The following is a 22,265-nucleotide window of genomic DNA, read 5'->3' on the forward strand; positions in this document are numbered from 1 at the left end:
ATGTGCAAGGGAAACGGAGTTCCTGGAAGCTGTTCAGGACTGCTTCATGGAACAACTTGTCGAGGCACCAACGAGAGGATCAGCGATTCTGGTTCTGATCCTCAATGGGCTGAAAGGACCCGCAAAGGGTGTGGAGGTCGTGGGACCACTAGGAACCAGTGACCACAACATGATTCAGTTCAAAGTGCAAGTAGGATTACCTAAGGGAAAGAGAACCAAGGCAACAACGTTTAACTTCAAGAAAGGGAACTATGATGCCATGAGACAAATGGTGAGAAAGAAGCTCAGAAACAGCTCCAAGGAAACTCGGACTGTGGAGCAAGCTTGGTCCCTATTCAAGGACGCAAACAGGGCGCAAAACCTATATATACCAAGATTTAGGAAAGGATCCAAATAGAATCAGACTAAGGACCCTGCATTGATAACAAGTGAAGTAAAGAAAGTGATAGGAGACAAGAAAAAATCATTTCGGATGTGGAAAAAAGACAAAACCGAAGGAAATTGGAGAGAGCACAGGAAGCATCAAAAAGAATGTCACCGAGTAGTCAGGAAAGCCAAGAAAGAGTATGAGGAGAGACTGGCCAAGGAAGCAAGAAATTTCAAACCATTTTTCCGGTATGTGAAAGGGAAACAGCCAGCGAGGGAGGAGGTGGGACCCCTGGATGAGGGTGACCGGAAGGGAGTGGTGAAAGAGGAAAAAGAGGTGGCTGGTAGGCTAAACAAGTTCTTCTCGTCGGTCTTTACAATAGAAGACACATCCAGTGTGCCAGAACCGGACGAAATCTTCAGGGGAGATCAAGAGGGGAAATTATCATGCATGGAGGTAACCCTCGAAGACGTTCTCAGGCAGATAGATAGATTAAAAACTGACAAAGCTCCGGGCCCAGACGGGATCCACCCGAGAATACTGAAAGAGCTCAGAGATGAAACAGCAGAGTTACTGCGGCATATTTGCAACCTGTCCTTGAGAACAGGGGTAATCCCGGAGGACTGGAAGATAGCGAATGTTACACCGATCTTCAAAAAAGGATCGAGAGGCGACCCGGGAAACTACAGACCGGTGAGCTTAACCTCTGTTCCGGGGAAGATGGCCGAATCACTGATCAGGGAAGGTGTCAATGAGCATATAGGAAAACATAATCTGATGAGATCAAGCCAGCATGGTTTTTGTAAAGGCCGATCATGCCAGACGAATCTACTGCATTTCTTTGAGGGGATAAGTAAACAATTGGACCAAGGTGACCCCGTAGACATCGTATATCTAGATTTCCAAAAAGCCTTCGACAAGGTGCCCCATGAACGCATACTGAAGAAACTGGAGTCACGGGGTGGAAGGGGACGTGCACAGATGGATCAAAAATTGGCTGGCGGGCAGGAAGCAGAGGGTAGGAGTAAAGGGGCACTACTCTGACTGGATAGGGGTCACAAGTGGTGTTCCGCAAGGGTCAGTGCTGGGACCACTGCTGTTCAATATATTTATTAATGATCTAGAAACGGGGACGAAGTGCGAAGTTATCAAGTTCGCGGATGCCACAAAACTCTCCAGCAGGGTCAGAACTGTTGAGGAATGCATAGAACTGCAGAGCGACCTGAACAAACTGAGTGAGTGGGCAAAAAAAATGGAAGATGAGCTTCAATGTGGAGAAATGTAAGGTCTTGCACATAGGGAAGGGGAACTCCATGTACAGCTATACGATGGGAGGGAGGGTACTCGGGGAAGGCAGCCAAGAAAAAGATCTGGGGGTATTGGTGGATAACACAATGAAGCCGGCGGCGCAATGTGCAGCGGCCTCAAAAAAAGCGAGCAGAATGTTGGGCATTATCAAAAAAGGTATCACTACCAGAACGAAGGAAGTTATCCTGCCACTGTATCGAGCAATGGTGCGCCCACATCTGGAATACTGCGTCCAATACTGGTCGCCATACCTCAAGAAGGACATGGCAATACTCGAGAGGGTCCAGAGGAGAGCAACGAGGATGATAAAGGGTATGGAGAACCTTTCATATGCCGAACGGTTAGAAAGGCTGGGGCTCTTTACCTGGAAAAGCGGAGACTGAGAGGGGACATGATAGAGACTTATAAAATCATGAAAGGCATAGAGAAGGTGGAGAGGGACAGATTCTTTAGACTAGCAGGGACAACTAAAACAAGAGGTCATCCAGAAAAACTGAGAGGAGACAGATTCATAACGAATGCAAGGAAGTTCTTCTTCACTCAACGGGTGGTAGACACCTGGAACGCGCTTCCCGGAGAGGTGATAAGACAGAGTACAATTCTGGGGTTCAAAAAGGGACTGGATGACTTCCTGGAAGCGAAGGGGATAACAGGGTACAGATAGAGGTTTACCTTACAGGACATTGAGCGAATAGGGTATGGACATTTTAGGTTAGGTAGGGAAAACTTTCAGGTCATGGACCTGAAGGGCCGCCGCGGGAGCGGACTGCCGTGCACGATGGACCCCTGGTCTGACCCGGCAGAGGCAATGCTTATGTTCTTATGTTCCAGGTATCATCATCCAGCAGCCAAAGCCCAGTGAGGTGATTCAAAGAAAAGAAACATAGAGAGAAAGAGAGAGCGCATGTTGCTTGTACGGAGTGTGGCAACAAGTGACAATAATAATTAATTTACTGGTCATAAGTACGGCAAGAGAGAGACAGTATTCAAGTACACAATATTCATAAGAGGACATGGTGATATGGTTTAGTGTGTTGTGCACAACTAGTAAGGCATGCAAGAGAGACTATAAGGATAAACTCAGTGTAATACACAAAAAAAAACCCCAAAACATTGTCAGAAATATGTGAAGTGATCATATCTAGTGAGCACCATGGAATAAACACTTTATAGAACCTCTGTCATAATAAGAAAACCCTTAACTAAGCAGCGCTCAGGCCATGAAAATAAGAACTAAAAAGATATTGTGCAATTTAAATAGGAAAAAACCCCCAAATGGTATATTTGGTTTCCCCGGGGTACCCCACAAACCAAACCGACAGACAACACAAAGATTACATGGCACAAACAAACAGAGCTCCAGTAAGCCTTAAACTTTCTTTCATCTGTCCAGGAGTCAGGGCTGAACTTAAATCTGCAAAGAAACACAGTTATAGAAAAGGAAGAAGAAAAACAATGGCATAGAACCAGACATATTGGTGTGCACACATTAGCAAAATAAATTTCTATGTAACACATGGCACAGTAATCAAAAGGCATAATCAAATGGTCTGGAGTCTAAATGTATGCTAGAACTTCTGAAAGAGAAAACAAAACAAAAATTTAGTCAATTAGCTCCATTGCTCTGCTGATTTTATGCATAGGGCATGTCTTTAGTCAAGTCACACAGTCATAAGAGATAAAGAAAAGTGATAGGGGAAACGCCCCTTGCCAGATACCGGTAGTAAATCAGGTGCCAACAAGCTGCATCTCCCAGACCTGTAAAAGAGACTTGTACTGTAAAACAAAACAAAACAAAAAATGAAACACTACAACAATGCTAATGCAGATCCACTGGGCTTAACAGAGTAAATTATTAAATTACACTTTCCATTAGAACATAGGAATTAGTGTCAATTCATAGTTGCAGTATACAGTTCCTACCCCAAAGAGCTCACGTAAACAAAAAGAACTTGGAACTTTGCTCACACCTACTAGAATATCCCTTATAATAAGGACATAATACATGCACACACTTTATCATAATACATGCAGTGTACTTTATCAACGTACACTATCCTGTCTGCAATTTTCGGCAACTATCATGCATCCTTGCTTCACCAATTTCACATCAGCCACAAGGCAAAACTGAACCTCCAACCTTTCCCAGGTTTCCAACCCAAAGTTTTTTCCCTTCTTCCCTGGTAATTTCTTAACATCACCAATGTCTCATTCTCTGTTTCTTGTCTTGTTTTCCCAGTTCTTTCTTTTATCAAGCTTCCAAATTTGTTAAAAATTTGATTAAACTCCAAATACTAAGTCTTTGACAACAATAAAAATAAGGGTGAAGACAAATGAAAACAATAAAGAATTACAAAAACATATATAAACACAGAATTAAACTTATAAGAAACAAGGAGAGAAAGAAGAACTACAAGGAGTAAAGGAAAGAGAACATAGATAGAAAAAAAACAATAGGACAAAGGGAAATTTTTGTTTTTGTTTTTAAAGCTCCTTTGAATTTTTCTAAATGTCGCTAAACCATAAGATTAGGAGAGTTAATCCAGCCTAAGCATGACTGTGTAAAGCCTGAATCAATTCAGAACTAATTAGCATACCGTATTTTATTTATTTTAGGCAAAATACATTGCAATCCCTAAAACCATAAACTAAGAACAATGTGCATGTGCACACTGCTGTAACTTTTGGCAATAATCCTATTCTTAACTTTTTTTATTCAGACGATAGTGTTTGGTTTTCCTGTCACATCAACATCTAATCTAAATAAAAAATATACATTAAGGTGCACAGTATTTCTTATAACTAACGCAGAAAGGTCTGCCATCTTAAACTGGTGCTAGCAAAAGTCTCACACCCACAGCTATATAAAATAATTCTAATGTCTCCTAAAGCCAAAAGATATCCTAAAACTATTAAGGCATAAATTGTTTATGTAAATCAGAAAACTAGTTCTTGGCTTCTACAACCACAGGTCTATCTAGCTAAGTTATCACACAGATTAGTGGGATTTGTTTGTTGTTGGTTTTTTTGTTGTTTTTTTTTTTATTCAAACTCAATTACCCAAATAAACTATGAACACTATATATTCCCCCTCTTGTAAGAAGAAAAAGAGGGATAGCCAAAAATGCTGGCCAGAGGGATGAAGGTAAAACAGAAAATCCCCTACAAATAAGGCATGCATACCACAGTTAGAATAAAGGAACATAAGAACAGTTCATCTAAAGATAAAATTGTTAAAATAAGGACTTTCAAATTCCTGACACGGGATGGGCATTGTGCCACTGCATCAAAGCAGTGTTTGCTAATAATTCCCTGTTCCTTTTTGCTAGGCACAATACAAACAAAAAATTGACAATCTCCTTTGAAATATGCAAAATGGGTCCTAAGCACTCGTAAAAATTATTGAATTCCGAAGCAAACACTTTCTTCCTTGCTTTTGGAAATTCTGTTTGTATTAGCTCAAATACTAAAGCTCTCTTTCTTCCTGAGTCTTATCTATTTCAGCTTACTGCTCCCCCTTCCTATTCTGAATTTGAAAAAGTGTAATAAGTTTCAATGCTAGTCAGAAGTGCTGTTTAGATTCCAACTTTTAACATCTAAACGAGGAAATGTTTTCTCCCCCCTGACTCTCGCAGAAGAGAATCTGTTCAGCTCCTCCCATCTCTGTTTAAGGCATCGTCTCAAATTATTTTCTCCGAACATCCCCTCCCCCGAGGGTTTTACAGGGAGGGGATAAATATTTTAAGGAGTCTAATGGGCAGATTTTCACCTCTTTGCAATTCCCTTTGTTTTTCAAAAGGAAACATTTCTAGCTTCCTTAGTGCTGCATGCAATTCTCCTACTAATTTAAAATTTGACATAGCCAATTTTTTTTTCTTTTCTTTCTGCCCTAAACTTTGGCCAGAAGCTAAGTGGAGTCTCAATACTTATCATTTGCTTCTTATCTTTTCTCTTAATACTGGACACACTGTCATTATCACTGCAGGATCCTCTCTAAGGGGTTTTTTTTTTTCCAGAGGAGAGGTCTCTACCACCCCTCCCCCTCATCACTTCTTCTAGCTTTTTAATCCCCATTCTGTCCCTTGGAGACACCCAGCATTCAACAGAAACCGTTTGCTTCGTCTGTCTCTGTCCATGCCCTTCGCAGGACAATGGAAATGCAAATAAGGACTCCCTCTCGCTTTGTGCCCCTGGCACGTCTCATACACACACAAGGAGGAATGTGTGGCACGGTGGTTGAAGCTACAGCCTCAGCACCCTGGGTTTGTGGGTTCAAACCCCGCACTGCTTCTTGTGACCCTGGGCAAGTCACTTAATCTTCCAGAGCCCCAGGTACGTTAGATAGATTGTGAGCTCACCGGGACAGATAAGGAAAATGCTTGAGTACCTGATTGTAAAACCGCTTAGATAACCTTAATAGGCGGTATATAAAATCTTAATAAAAAAAACCAATTGCAGGGTGCTCACAGAAAAAACTCAATCCAGATCTTGACTCAACCCCCACCCTAATATATATACAGTATATATACAAATGTACAATGTCTACTGTCTCCCTATCACTAACCTGATGTCTAATACATAAAAATTAAAATGAAAGGTTGTACTTACAGTTTGTACAGTATTATTTCCGTACGGTCTCTGTGTGACTAGAAATATATATTTTGTGGAGTTTTGGCGTCCAATTACGGCACAAAAGGTGGACCATGATGTGGCCCCCAGTCTATGCCCTGACTGGCCCCAACCCCCCCTTCACACTGGAGCACCTTCCGTCCAGCACCAAGGCGCTGCCATACACCCCCCAGAACATGTTTCTCTTTGGAGTTCACCGGAACACCTGAAAAATAAAATCTGTTAGTCACGCAAGCGCGTGAAACCCACCTGTGCGTGCGCGATTACATTGGGCAGTCACCACTGAAGTAAAGCCACTTATTTTACCTCATTGGAATGACTACGAGACGGCATTGTATTTTCCAAAACAGACAATATTTTTATTGTTAGTATAAAGACTTACAAAATTACAGCAGCAAAGACATTAGCAGAAGAAATATATTGTCAGTTCAGAATATGCAATGAAGAGTAGAACTTACACTGATATGCCGAACAGGGGGCTAGCACATCCCCGCTGGCATACGCAAGTGAATCTCTCTGGTTTTACCTGTGATGCATGGATTATTATATATAGAAATTCTTTCTTTGTTCCAAAAAGCACATCCCCAGACTCTGGTCATGTACCTCCCTATTGGTACAAAAATGTATACCTAACTATTACCCCCCAGTCCACGCCTCTCTCACTCCCCCGCCAGTAGGGGGGCCCGAGCAGAAACAGAAGGCATTTTGTGAACTTTCTTCCTCTATGTCGGGAATCCTTATCACCTTGCAGAGGCTGATTTGTGGTTCACAACGCTATACATCTTCAGGATGATGACCTTGTAGATAGTCTTATGTAGAAAGTTGGCAAGGGTGACCTTCCAGCACCCCAGCTGTGCCTGGTTCCCATAGCTTACTTCAGAAACAGGCAGCAAATATCCAGCCTGTGTGTTTAAAAGTTCATCTTGCAGGGGTTGTTGCTTGTTATAAATGTTTTATGGCTTTTCAGGGTGCCTTGCATATGTTAAGTACTCTTGCAGATGTCACACAGCACTGATAACAGCTCAGCACAAATTAACAATGGCCACAGAACCTTGGAGAAGTATCCTCCCAGCAGGGAATGGAGACAAGAACTTTGTAGCAAAGTCCAGCTGGATTAGCATTTCAAAGGATACATGTGTTCACAGATAGCAAGGTACAGACTGTTTCATCTGGTTAGCTTGTAAAGGAAGGCTGGTTTAGGCTGTGGGAAAATATGCGGTAAAGTGTCTGTGATGTCCAGCATACACAAGTTAGTCCAGTATGTCCAGGTTATTCATCTCAGCAGTCTGGGGGATAAATAGGGCTCAGTAGTGTTGAGTCTTTAATCTTTAAAGATATGTCTTTAATCTTTTCCTGAACAAGCAATGAGTGGGCAGTCGTCACAGATAGGCAGGTAGATTATTCCAGATTCGTGGTCCCAGGAACTCGGAAGGTGGAGTTTAAACATCTCTTCCGACATACTCCTTGAGAGGATGGGAAAGATATCTTAAATCGCTACATGGTCCGTGAGTTAACAACTCAAAGGCACCCTAGGCAGCAGAGGCAGCAGAAGACCTTTGCGGCACCGTAGTCCAAGCAACAGCAGGCCTTTTGATTCAGTTTTAGAGAGCATAGTCAGTATTTCTCAGTCTTTGCCCTAGACACTACCCATAGGGGGTTGGTTCATCCATTACCATCAGTGCTGGTCCTTAATAACATTGGATTGTTGGATCCTTCAAGTGATCAGTCAGGGCTATGCCTTTCATTTATAGAAGAAATCTCCGAATCATCCTCCAAAAGAGCCTCTTTTCAACTACCAGAAGACCCTCCTTTGCCAGGAGCTTTCAGCCATTCTCCAGCTCAATTCCATAGAACAAGTTTCCCTGCAGGAGAGGGAGCGAGGATTCTATTCAAAGTATGTAAAAATACCAGCGTTCGTTCGTTCTTTCTTTTTCTTTCTGTCTGTTGCCCTGCCTTCTTACCCAACAAGCTCAGAACAAGGATCTCTTCTCCATCCCAGTCTATGTTGGTTAGCTTTCAGTGTGGTTTTTTGCTCCCAGTTAGTAGTAGCTTTCGCAGTATCTGCACCAGTGTCAGCCATCAGTGATGCTTCTAGGAAACCTTCCACACAGCGTTGCTGCCTTTTGAAGTGAGTCTGGTGTAATCTTAATTCTCTGGATCCAATCATCAGTCCTGGATTACCTTCTCTACTTCTCTATCTCTGGTCTCAAGACTACTTCAGTCATCTCAGTGCTATGTGTGCTTTTCATACACCACTGGACAAAAAGCCATTATCTCTACATTCTTTGTTTTCCAGATTGATGAAAAGCTTTTTTCCATACCAGTCCACCTCTCCAAGTCTACTCTGGGTGACTTAGGACCTTAATGTTTTACTTTCTACTCTAATGAAGCCTCCATTTGTACCACTCTGGACTTCAGCTCTCAAATATCTCATTTGGAAAATAATAGTCCTCATATCTCTTACATATGTATGCCAGGTCAGTGAACTACAAGCGCTAGTGTCATAACCATCTTATGCAACATATTCTACCTTGATAGTGTAGTTCTTCATATTCATCTGAAATTCCTCCCAAAGGTAATCTCAGAATTTCATCTGAACCAGTCTCTAGTTCTTCTGATCTTCTTTCTAAGACCTCTTTCTCACCCTAGGAAAGCTGCACTCCACACATTGGACTGTAAACATGCTCTTGCTTATTACTTGGATCAGACCAAACCTCACAGAACTTCCACACAGATGTTCCTCTCGTTCAATCCTAACAGACTTGGAGCTTCTGTAACCAAGAGAACAATCTCAACATGGCTGGCAGACTATCTCTTTTTGCTATGCTCGGGTTGAGCTGACTCTTGAAGCCAATGTCACTGCATATAAAGTTTGCACAATGGCGACTTCAGTAGCCCATCTATGTTACACTTCTATTGAGGAGATTTGTAAAGCAGCCACCTGGTCTTCAGTTCACATCGTCACATCCCCCTACTGGTTGGAGAATTATTCCAGAAGGGATAGTTGGTTTGGCCAAGCAATTCCACAAAGTTTATTCTCTATTTAGATGCCAACTTCCCTCTAACTCTTCTGGTTTTGCTAGGCTCATGGTAGTTGTTAACCCTCTTCTCGGGGGCATGATCCTGGCAGCTAGAGAGTCCTACCTGCTTATCCTCAGATGAAGTAGTTACCCTGTAGCAAGTGTTATCCGAGGACAGCTGCCAGATATTCTCACAACCCTTCTACCTCCCCTGGTTGGCTTCTTAGCTTTGTTACTGATCTGATGGTCTTGCAAGCCAGCTTTGGGTGGGAAGGCATAGACACCTGCAAAATGCGAGCAATCTTCATTTTTAAAGTGACAGTACACTTTTCACTATCCATATTGGGGCTCTGTAGATGATGTCATCCACATATGAAAATGTACAGGTACTTATTTTGTACCTGGAGAAATGGAGGATTAAGTGACTTGCCCAGGGTCACAAGGAGCAGCGCTGGGAATTGATCCTACAGCCTCAGGATGCTGAGGCATCAGCTCTACCACTAGGCCATTCCTCAATACTTTGCTAACATCTTTGTGACCCTTGCTGGAGTGATGCATTAACATCTAAGGCTGGACATCCCATTGTGCTAGCATAGGATGAGATAAGTCAAGTTTGGTTTTGTGGAAAATTCTTGTCATTTCAGTTAGCATCTATCTTTCTTTCAGTATTTTGTTAAAATGGAGATGAAGGTAGTATTGGTAAGGGGGTCCTGAAAGATAGAGGGGTGACTTATTCAGATTATCTATCATAATGGGAGTCTTATGGATAAGTAAAGATCATATGATGCTTAATTGATCATCTGCATAAGCCCTTCTTTGTTGTTCCTTTTTTGTTTGTTTGCATTAGCATCTTGATACTAAGCAGTCGTTTGGATCTGATGGACAGATGGTGGCCCAGATGGTGACTTTCGACTCATCCAATCTAGGGATAGCACAGCCTGTGCTAGCAGCTGTTTCTCCTCAGATGTCAATAGCCCAGCACTCTGCTGTCAATCTGCAGATAGACCCCAGTACCATTCCTTCTGTTCCACCTCCTTCTAGCGCAGCAGATGGGGAGCAGAGCTACAGCTTTATGAACTTTCCTCACCTATCAATATCTTCCCCATATCCCAGCAGCATGGTAAGCGGAGCACAGTCACTGCCAACTGCCCTTGCTATGCAGCAGCATATTCTGAATCATCCAGACTCTAAGCTTCAGTCTGCAACACTCCAGCAAATGCAGCAGTCTGTAGAACCGCAGCAGTGTTCAGCATATCACTCCTGTTATCAGACTCCACTACCACAACAACAACTAATTCTGCAGGCCACTACAGCAGAACAGTCCCAGAAAGACAGCCAGCAAAAAGCACTCGTGCAAGAATCTGTGCAAAGCCATCCAAGTGTGCTACTTCCTCCAGAGCAAAAGGCTTACACCATTCAGCCTCCTATACCACATCTTTTAGAGCAGAAGGCCTATGTCTTACAACAGGTGCCTTCAGAACAACAGTCCTGCACCATGCAACTGCCAGAAGAGAAGGCATATACAGTACAGCTTCCAGAGCAACATCTGGAACAGGCTTATGCCTTGCAACCTCCTGTACAACAGTCTTTGGAACAACAGGCTTATGTCATACAATCTGCTATACAACAGCCTCCAGATCAACTGAATTATGCCATGCAGCTTCCTGGACAACAACCTCCAGACCAACCAACTTGTGTCATGAAGCCTCCTGTACAACAGCCTCCAGAGCAACAGCGTCATGTTGTACAGCCTCCAGAGCAACAGCGTCATGTTGTACAGCCTCCAGAGCAACAGCGTCATGTTGTACAGCCTCCAGAGCAACAGCGTCATGTTGTACAGCTTCCAGAGCAACAACATCATGCTGTACAGCCTCCAGAGCAACAGACTTATGCCGTGCAGCCTCCTTTGCAACAGTCTCCAGAGCAACAGACTTATGCCATACAACATCCAGAGCACAGTTATATGCAGTCTCCTGCACAGCAACCTCCAGAAGAGCAGATGTATATACAGCCTCAAGTGCATCAAGCTTATGTTGTACAGCCTCCTATACAACAGCCTCTGGAACAGCAGGCTTATATCATACAGCCTGTAGAGCAGCAGACTTATGTTATGCAGCCCTCTGTACAGAGACCTCTGGAACAGCAAGCTTATGTTATGCATCCTCCAGAGCAACAGCTTTCAGAGCATCAGTCTTATATTCTACAACCTGTAGAGCAACAAACTTGTGTTATACAAACACAAGAACACAAACCTAGCTATACAGATCAGCAAGCATTCCTAGCTCCATCTTTAGGGAAACAAGCCTATGCTAGTCTACAGACATTTGTGGAGCAGCAGGTATATGCAGTGCAATCGGCTACTGAATCACAGCAGGGTGGCCAGGTTGTGGGACAGCAACTGCCCCTTTCAGTGCAGAGTGTAGGTCCACAGCAACAGCAGCAGTCATCTTGCCAGGCTTATTTAGCACAGCTGGACCAACAGTTGCCATCACAAGAGACACTGGGCCAACATGTCCCATTGCAGGTTGTGCATAACCAGCCACTCACAGCACATTGGCAGCAGCCTATCCTCCTTCCCATGCCAAAGTCTGTTCCACCTATGGTAACAATGACATCTCCTGTGCCAGATCAGTTAAAGCTCTTGTCTATGGAGCAACCCTCTTTAATGCAAGATCCTCCCTCGGAGCAGAACAGCTTGCCCCAAAGTATAGCACTGCTTCACCAGCAGCCTCCTGTACAGGCAGTGGAGAATCCAGGCTGCTTCCCTTTGCAGCTGCCACTTCCATTTGTGTCTCAACAGCAGTGGGCGCAGCCTGTGGTTCAGGCACCAACAGATGCATTGCTGCAGCAGGATGTCACATTCCAAAGCCCCGTGTTGGAGCCGCTGAACCAACCAGCTTCTCTACTGAATGTTTCACTGCAGCCTCTGGTTAGCCCACCAAATGCCTGTGCAATACAGCTTCCAATCCATCAGCAGGCCCAGGACATGCAGCTGGTAAGAAGGTGTCCTATTACAATCTTATTTACAAACTTTCTTAGGAAATGAAGGCCTTTGCCAGCTTGTACTACAGGGTGGTATAAACGGTGGCCTCAGTTTCAGCATTTTGTTTGTATCAAGCAGGAGACAGCCTCTAGAGCAGTGACTCGCAAACTTTGTGAAGCCGCGGCATACTAAACTGGTGGCCGCAGCTCCAGGGCATCTGGAAACTACACGGACATCAATGTGATGGTGATGTCATCACTTTGACATCTGTGCATTCGTGAAGGCCCTCCAGAAGGGGCCCTGAGCTGCCATTGGTGGGTGCTGGAAGGAAAGAGGCACGGAGAGGCGCCGTCACCCTCTAACTTGCCTATAGGATGTGCCTCTCACCGCCAGCGCCCCTCCTCCTCCATGGTGTCTTGCGACATACCTGGAATCTCAGGCGGCACTCAGTTTGTGATACATTGCTCTAGAGTCTGTGCAATTGTAGCCTCATGTCAACCAGCCTCAAGTTGCTTGGTGCTATGGTATATGGTATATAAGCAACTATTGACTACCAGAAACAAATCAGACTGTTTTAGAACAGTCCCCAATGGGTTTTGACTTAGGGAGTGTAATAGACTACCAGCCCCATGAAGAGCTCCTATCATCACATTGAATCCAGAGTTTTATTTCCTTCCTTTAATCTTACCCTAATCATCTTGCAACTCTGGTGGTAATTAATGGGAGAAACAATAAAGCCTCCTGAAATAGATAAAAATTAACTTTCTTTTTTGTTGTCAGTGATGCAGCTCTATAGAAGGAAGTATGCAAAGCTCTTTCCTTCAGTAGGCTACCTTGTTTAAATTGGAATCTGTTTACTCCTGGATGCCATATTGGACTTATTGTGTTTTCTAAACTTTACTTTAAAGGGGTAATTTTGTGTGCACAAGACTTCACCTGTAGACTTGACATCAGTTTTCAGAGGGAAAGATTTAATTTGAAAATAATGCACTAATGTGCATCTGTGCAGGTGCTATTAAGTAAAGTTAAAACAAAGAATTCCAACAAAGTCTGCAGTAGAAGTCAAACAGCAAAATCAAAAGAAGGACTGCAGAGATGATGTACAAGGTTCAGGAGCTTTATTGTAGACAATAAAATATTGTTTTCCAAAGAATGGTTCACATTAGTTAGAAATTGGGACCCGACATGGTCCGTGTTTCGAAAAACACTTCTTCCTTAGGGGTCCTATGGTGAAATATAGGAAAATATGTGTATGCAAACTGTCCGAGAAACAGATGAAATATATGTGCCAAATGGTGAGTACAACAAATGGTGATTAAAGGGATGGAATAATAATAATAATAAAAGGGTTATGACCGCCATCGTGAGTATACGTGAACACTTATATGTTTTGTATGGGTGATGGAATAAGTGATTCACTGAATTGGAAGCTAAGAACAGGCCTTAATGACGAGAGAAGAACACACAACAAAGGAGTCATGAGGATAAGATGTTAAGTAGTCAGCCAAGGGTGTATAGTTCAAAAAAATCACTTTATTTGTAGATATTCCACAGAGGCAGCGTCTGTGCCTTTATCAAGAATTTATGGGACCATGTATAAACAAAATATTACATACAAGTAAAAAGTTAAATTTTAATGGGTAGAAAACCTCTACTATTGCTTGCACAAAACAAAAAACAGGTTTCTAATACACAACTGGAAACAAATATAATTCTTTGAGAGGAAAAGACCTCAGATACCTGCACCACTGTAGAATAATAATTCAATAAGTGGACACTGCAGGTTCAGACTTTTTTTCATAGGTCTAAAAAAAAAGACCCTCATTTGCTGATCACAAGACGTTTGAACCACTTATGCACTATTTAAATATCAAAGAAATCAGCAAAAAATAAATCAAAATGCACTTATCTCAGGTGCTTGTGAAAAGTTACAATCACTGCCTAATGGGACATGTTTCGCCAGCTCTCCTGGCTTCGAGGGTCTTTTTGAAAACTACAAACAAGAAAGGTGCAATCGATAACCACAAAAATTTAAAGCCTTCAGTTGTTAGACATTTAAAAGAAGTAGAGTTGATTCTACCTAAGTATACATCGGTTAAGCGCACGCTTCAGTTATCTGCAGCTTACCACCATGGTCCCGGTTTTTTTTACATTAAAATCAATGGACGTAAACTCCGGATAATTGCAATTCTGATAAGCTTATGCGCAATGATGTTATAGGTCCCACCTCTATGCGTTCACATTACATTCACTCCGGTTAAAAGCAATCACGTTCTTACATTGATGAGCCACGTGTTTCGGATCAGCAATCTAGGCCTGGCCAGGTGTTCAAACTTTCGAAACTGCACCATGGCATCTCGTGGAGAAAAACCTTTGTCTCTGGCTGGTCAAAAGTCATTGTCTCTGGCTGAACGTGTCCACCACACTGGACAAAAGTCATTGCCTTTGGCTGAACATGTCAATGTCTTAAAGAGACTTGACCAAAGGGAGAGTCAGGTCTCTATTGCAAAACATTACAGTGTTCATCCTAGCCAGATTTCTCAGATTCACAAAAAAAAAAGACTTAAAAGCAACAAACGGATGGCTAGATAGGTGGAAAATTCATAACAGCGTAAAATTTAAGAAGCAGCATGGCAAAAAATAAGACGCGGATGAGTTTGGTGCAGAAAGATGGGTCATGGAAGTGTTGCCATCAGTCATTGGTGGATATGAACCATGCGACATTTTCAACACTGATGAGATGGGCCTGTACTGGCGTGCCATCCCTGACGGAACATTGGCTTTCAAACGCTTCAAAACTGTTGGCTTCAAGGTGCCAAAGGAACGATTGACATTGCTGCTCAGTTGCAATATGAATGGTAGTGAAAAGCTTGAGCCACTGGTGATTGGGAAGAATTGAAATCCTCGATGCTTCAAAAATATTAAACACCTGCCTGTTGAATATGAAAGCAACAAAATGCATGGATGACTGCAACACTGTGGATTGAATGTTTGCAGAAGCTTGACAATCTGATGAGAAGGCATAGGAGATGCATTATATTGCTGTTTGATAACTCTGCAGCATACAGCAATGGCGTAAGACTAACCAACATCAAACTCATGTTTCTGCCACCAAACACGATCTCATTGATCCAACTGATGGACATGGGGATAATCGCCAACTTCAAACATCATTAGAGGTCGTTCATCCTACGATATGTAATGGCAGTAATTGATTCAAGCACAGATTCGAGCTGCTGAGCTGGTAAAAAAAATGACAGTGCTCGACTTTCTTCACATGGTACGGGAGGCGTGCAGTCGAGCCTCATCAACGATTTCAAATTGCTATTGACAGGTGAGCTTCATTCACGCATCTGATGAGACAACTGAAGCAGACACTTCGTCCATTGAACTCCCAGTTGGACTCTCGCCACAACGATGTGTCCACATCATCTGACAGCACTAATTCCAATATCTGTACAGTCATAAAAGGACACTACAGACAACCAAGAGTCTGATGATGACGGGGATACTACTGTAGTTATCACGACTAATGAAACACCTGCAGAGATTGTTTCCTTCTCAGACGCGCCGAAGTCCGTACACACGCTGTGTTGTTATCTGGAGATAAATGGCTGTCACGACTATGGACAGTTTTACAGCATCAGTAGTCAGATATACAGTCTGAATTGTGCAATCTGCATACAGAAAACAATGACTGATTATTTCAATAGAATGTTGGTTTAAAAAAAGGTTTATAGTGTATTGCATTAGACGGAACAGTGCTGATTCTAAAACTGAACCGTGTAGAATTGTTTTACGTGTAGTTTTTTTTATGATTAAAAGTTTTATTGCATTTGACTAACGCGTACTGTGATTTTTCATGACTAAAAAGTGGTACTTCAATTAAGCGCACACTCCGTTTAAGCACACATCGCAGGCCGGTCTGGAGGCCTTGCACTTAAGTGGAGTCAACTGTAGTACTCGCTGCATTTAGCTTTACTGCAATCGCATGACAAAAAAATGGCGCCGGCAACTAGTTGAACGCTGCACATGCGCTTTAGTAATCAAAACTTAATGATGTCATCCAACTCACAGTCCAATTAAATTTAGATTTGTCAAACTCAAGGGGAGTGGTTAAACATTTCAGAAAAAAGAATGCCAGCCAATGGAGCTATTGAGCCTGTGTGGTTTCAATGAATTCAACCTGAAGATCCATGGGGCTTCTGACGATTACCTCCTCTCTCATGTCTAGGCTCTTTGTCAATGCACAGACATGTTATGTCTTTAAACTCGTGATTGAATTCTAGACAGTGCTCATCTAAAGGGGCACTGATTTTCTTTAACTTAAGATTGGATTTATGTTCACTTATCTAGATTTTAAACGGGTGGATAGTTTACGCACATGGGCATTGTATGACATAAATGATATAATCAGAACTGCAAGTCAAAAAATGTTTGATGTAATACTTCCTATTGTCTGTAGGATTAATAAACATTTTGCCCTGACAGTGGTGCAGGTATTTGAGGTCTTTTCCTCTTGAATAATTATATTTGTTTCCAGTTGTTTAATCTAATTTCCATCTTATATACTGGATCATTCTAGCAAGGACTTGAGCCGGTTAACAAAGTTTAAAAGAATATAATATAAAACAATAATGAAGGTAATAGAAAATTTTTCAATAAATTAGATCAGTCCTCAGTTAAGAATCTCTGAAAGAGATAAGTTTTCTGATTTTCCTAAAAAGTGATAGAGATAATGACGTTCTGATAATCGAGGGAAGATCGTTCCAAACTTTTACTAAGGAATAGGCTAAGAAATGTGAGAATTTACTTAGGGTTTTAATCCCTTTAACAGAAGGGGAAAGCAATTTAAATTTGTGTATTCCTGGTAGTGTGAAACTGAAGAGAGTTAAATGATAGAGGTAATAAAGGTGAAAAAATTCTATGTAAAATTTTAAAAAAATTACATTGGCACATTTAAATTGAATTTGCCAGTAAATAGGAAGCCAATGAAGTAACCTCAACAATGGAGAGGCATGATCATATTTATGTCTTCCAAAAATTAATTTGGCCACAGTGTTCTGAATAAATTGTAGCCTCTTCAGATTAAATTTGGTTAATCTGATATACAGGGAATTTACATAATCCACATGTGCCAAAATAATCGCTTGAACCAAAACCGCAAAATGATTTTGATGAAAAAAACCTCAAACTCTCCTCAACATCCGTAAACTAAAATAGCACTTTGTAGATAAATTGTTAATTTGATTATTTAAAGAAGAATCTAAAATAAAACCAAAGATTCTAGATAAAAATTCAATTGTTAAGGAGTCTCTTGATTTCAATGCTATAACCTGAAGTAGATTATGTAGTAAGGGACCAAACCATAGCAGTCTGGTTTTAGAAGCATTCAATTTCATACGGACTGAGAAAGCCCATTCTTGAAGTCTAGAGACAAGAGTTAATATCTCCAGTCAAATTTGAAAGCAATGGATCAATTACACAGTTGTGTATTAGAAACCTGTTTCATAATTACAAACTATAGATAAATTGTAAATCAAAATACATAGCATAATTAAAATATACTTTTCAAAATATAAATGAATACAAAGTAACTTGTTATGAAACGAAAAGTAAAAATCAATAAGAAGCACTAAAACACATAATGGAGAACAATTATAAACACATAAAAACAATTAAAAGCCACTGGATAGAACTAAAAATTGAATAGATCTGATAAGAAATTAAACTAAACAATAATATATCAAGCAATTGTATTAAAATACACCATATAGAAAGATGTAACTACATAAATAGGACCAAAGGACATATTAGCATCCAGCTAAAAGTAAGTCAGATGTTCTCAAAACTAGTATATTACAATTGGAAACGTGTATAGAAACATAAGAATGGTTGTAAGTATAAGAAGTGATAAATGCAACATAACTTAGAGCAATTAGAAACAATTAAAAGCCATGGACACGAACATGTGAACAACTATGTAATAAAGCTTAAAATCCAAACAAATGATCTGATAAAAAATTAAACAAAGCAGTAATATCTTGAACAATTAGATTAAAGATTCACCATGTAAAAAGATATTGCAACATGGATAAGACCAAAAACATTAACATCTAGCTGGAATTCCTTTGGTCCTATTTATGTAGTTACATAGCACTTACAGAGAACTATTTCTGTTTCGAAGATCAATTCTACTTACAAATTAAGGGAACAGCCATGGGTGCATCCATGGTGCCGCACATCACCAACCTCTATGTAGCTGATTTCGAGAAGAGATTCCTGAGTGAACATGACTTTAAGAATGACAGCATAATTCTTGAGCTTCATCAGAACTTGAGCAAACGAGCGATAAAAGTGCTTCCCACGAGCAGTATTGATATCCATGTGGAAGGCTAGAGCTTGATAATTGAATGGCGAGCTGCAAGAAACTCGATAAATACAGATACAATGGAACAGCGAGTGAGAAAAAATGGAGATATGATCGAGACTTTCAAAATACTGAAAGGAATTGACTAAATAGAGCAGGAAAAAAAAATATTTACAATGTCCAATGTGACACGGACAAGAGGACATGGAATGAAGCTAAGGGGGGACAAGTCCAGGACAAATATCAGGAAGTTCTGCTTCACGCAACGAGTGGTGGACACCTGGAATGCTCTCCCAGAGGAGGTTATTGCGGAATCCACCGTTCTAGGATTTAAAAGCAAACTAGATGCACATCTCCTTACGAGAGGCATAGAGGGATATGGGTTACCAAAATTACGCCAGGTGTACACCTGGCTGGGCCTCCGCGTTTGCGGATCGCCGGACTTGATGGACCAAAGGTCTGATCCAGAGATGGCAGTTCTTATTAGCCTCTCCCGGATCACCACCAGAGAAAAACAAGATGTTGTGGTAACCTGTGGCATCACCGTATACGAATTCAACAACTCTTCCTTAGATGGAGACTCTCCTTTGCAGAAAACTATGGAGTCCTGTTTCTGCAAATTGAAAGAAAAGATGGTAAATGTAAGGGATGATGTGTAAGCGGCTTTGGTGGAACTTTGAGTGGAGGTTGGAGACTTGGGAGGCTGCGTTGCCGCTTCAGAAAAGCACATGTCTTACATTGCCACAGAACTGGCAGGAACTAAAGCTGTGGCAGAGCTGATGGCATCCAGTTTGGCAGTCTTGCAAGCACAAATAGAGAATCTAGAAAATAGATCCAGGCGCACCAACCTGAGATTTAAGGAAATTCCAGAAACTGACTGAAATAAAGACTATAAACAGGTCATGTAGGATTTCTGCAGCCAGTTGCTGGGCACAAAAGATTCTGCAGAACCAACTTCTGCTGCTTGCATATAGAAGTCTAGGTCCCAGTTGATCTGTGGACCCTCATGACATTATAGCCTGTTTTGGAGATTATTTACTTAGAGTGAATTTTGCAAGTTGTGTTGCATAACCTGCAGTTTCAGTGGGAGTGTACCAGGACCTGGCTTTAGTGACTTTGCAAAAGAGATAGGCCTTCAGGGAAGTGACACAAATTCTGTGATCAGAGGGACATTGCTACCGGTGGCTGTTTCCTTTTGGTATCTGGATGTTGGTGAATGGAAATTCATGAAAAGTTGATGTGGTAGCTGATGCCTGGATGACACTGAAGGATCTGGGCTGTGGGGACTTGCCTATACAACTCCCGTAGATGACTCTACTACAGCGGTTGGACAAGCAAGTCCCTGGCAGACAGTATCTTGCTTGGCAAAAAAATCCACTAAGACTGTGTCCTGAAGTGGACTAGAGGAAATTGGTGGGAAAGAAACTCAACGGTAATGCAAGGAAGATGGAGTCTGTAGAAAAAGCCTGGTCCCTACTCAAGGGCACGGTGCAAGAGGCACAGAACCTGTACATCCCCAGATTCAGGAAGGGGTGCAAAAAAAACCAAACAAAAAACCCAGCGTGGATAACAACTGCGGTGAAAAAGGCGATAAGTGACAAGAAAGCATCGTTCAAAAAATGGAAAAAGAACCAAACAAAAGACAACCAAAAGGAGCACAAAGAACACCAAAGGGAGTGTCACCGTGTGGTTAGAAAAGCTAAAAGTGAATATGAGGAGAGACTGGCGGGGGAAGCAAGAAACTTCAAATCGTTCTTCAGATATGTGAAGGGGAAGCAATCGGCAAGGGAAGAAGTGGGGCCATTGGATGATGGAGACAAAAAAGGAGTGGTAAAGGAGGAAAAAGAGATAGCAGACAGGTTAAATAAGTTCTTCACGTCAGTCTTCACGAGGGAGGACACATCCAATATTCCGGAACCGGAGGACATCGTAAATGGGGATCGGGATGAAAAGCTGGTCCAACTAGAGGTAAGCCAAGAGGATGTCCTCAGGCAGATAGACAGACTAAAGAGCGACAAATCGCCAGGTCCGGACGGCATTCACCCAAGGGTACTCAAGGAACTAAGGAACGTAATAGCAGAGCCACTTCGCCAAATATGTAACCTATCCTTAAAAACTGGAGAGATCCCGGAGGATTGGAAAATTGCAAATGTCACACCCATCTTCAAGAAGGGCTCAAGGGGGGACCCGGGGAACTACAGGCCAGTGAGCTTGACCTCGGTCCCGGGAAAAATGATGGAAGCATTGATTAAGGACAGTATCTGTGAACACATAGAAAACAATGGACAGCTAAAGTCGAGCCAGCACGGCTTCTGCAAGGGTAGGTCATGCCTCACAAACTTATTGTACTTCTTTGAGGGGGTAAACAGACAGGTGGATAAAGGGGAATCCATTGACATCATTTACCTTGACTTTCAAAAAGCCTTTGACAAGGTACCGCACGAAAGACTGCTTAAAAAGCTGTGGAGACACGGGGTGCAAGGGGAGGTCCACCGATGGATCAAAAACTGGCTGGCAGACAGAAAACAGAGGGTTGGAGTGAAGGGCCATTACTCAGACTGGCATGGGGTCACGAGCGGAGTTCCGCAGGGGTCGGTGCTGGGACCGCTCCTGTTTAATATATTTATTAATGACCTGGAGGCGGGAACAAATTGCGAAGTTATTAAATTTGCGGATGACACCAAACTCTACTGCAGGGTTGAAACCATGGAAGACTGCGAAGATCTGCAAAGGGACCTAACGACGCTAGAAGAATGGGCCAAAAAATGGCAAATGAACTTTAACGTAGGGAAATGCAAGGTCATGCATATAGGGAAAAAGAACCCGATGTTCAGCTACAAAATGGGAGGATCACTGCTAGGGGTAAGTAACCTTGAAAGAGACCTGGGAGTGATGGTGGACACGTCTTTGAAGGCGTCGGCACAGTGCGCCACAGCCTCAAGAAAAGCAAACAAGATGTTGGGTATCATTAAGAAGGGTATCACGACCAGGACAAAGGAGGTCATCCTGCCACTGTATCGTGCAATGGTGCGACCGCATCTGGAGTACTGTGTCCAGTATTGGTCACCGTACCTCAAAAAGGACATGGCGGTACTTGAGGGAGTCCAGAGAAGAGCAACTAAACTGATAAGAGGTATGGAAAACCTCTCATATACTGACAGACTAAAAAAGCTGGGGCTGTTCTCCCTGGAAAAGCGGAGACTTAGAGGAGACATGATAGAAACCTTCAAGATCCTGAAGGGTATAGAAAAAGTAGACAGGGACAGATTTTTCAGATTATGGGGAACCACAAGTACAAGGGGGCACTCGGAAAAATTGAAAGGAGACAGGTTTAAAACAAATGCTAGAAAGTTCTTTTTCACCCAGAGGGTGGTGGACACATGGAACGCGCTTCCGGAGGCTGTGATAGGCCGGAGCATGTTACAAGGCTTCAAAGAAGGTTTGGATAGGTTCCTAGAGGATAAAGGAATTGAGGGGTACAGATAAGAGTAGCGGTAGGTTATAGGGATAGTCTGAGACCATTGCTCAGGCAATGGGCCTGATGGGCCACCGCGGGAGCGGACCGCTGGGCGAGATGGACCTCTGGTC

The 22,265-nt window shown here is 42.2% G+C and overlaps 1 protein-coding gene across 3 annotated transcripts in view; it reads left to right on the forward strand.

Moving 5' to 3' along the window:
• The window catches only part of WNK3 (WNK lysine deficient protein kinase 3), a 464,585-nt gene that overhangs the window by 208,503 nt on the left and 233,817 nt on the right, over window positions 1–22,265 (forward strand). For 2 of the 3 annotated variants that reach the window (XM_033921773.1, XM_033921790.1), the window contains exon 10: window positions 10,172–12,319. In XM_033921773.1, coding sequence (XP_033777664.1) covers window positions 10,172–12,319 — 2,148 coding nt within the window. The remainder of the gene's footprint in view (window positions 1–10,171; window positions 12,320–22,265) is intronic. The other variant, XM_033921782.1, reaches the window with a different exon arrangement.

This window comes from Geotrypetes seraphini, chromosome 1, assembly GCF_902459505.1.
Source record: "Geotrypetes seraphini chromosome 1, aGeoSer1.1, whole genome shotgun sequence".
Lineage (NCBI taxonomy): Eukaryota > Metazoa > Chordata > Amphibia > Gymnophiona > Dermophiidae > Geotrypetes > Geotrypetes seraphini.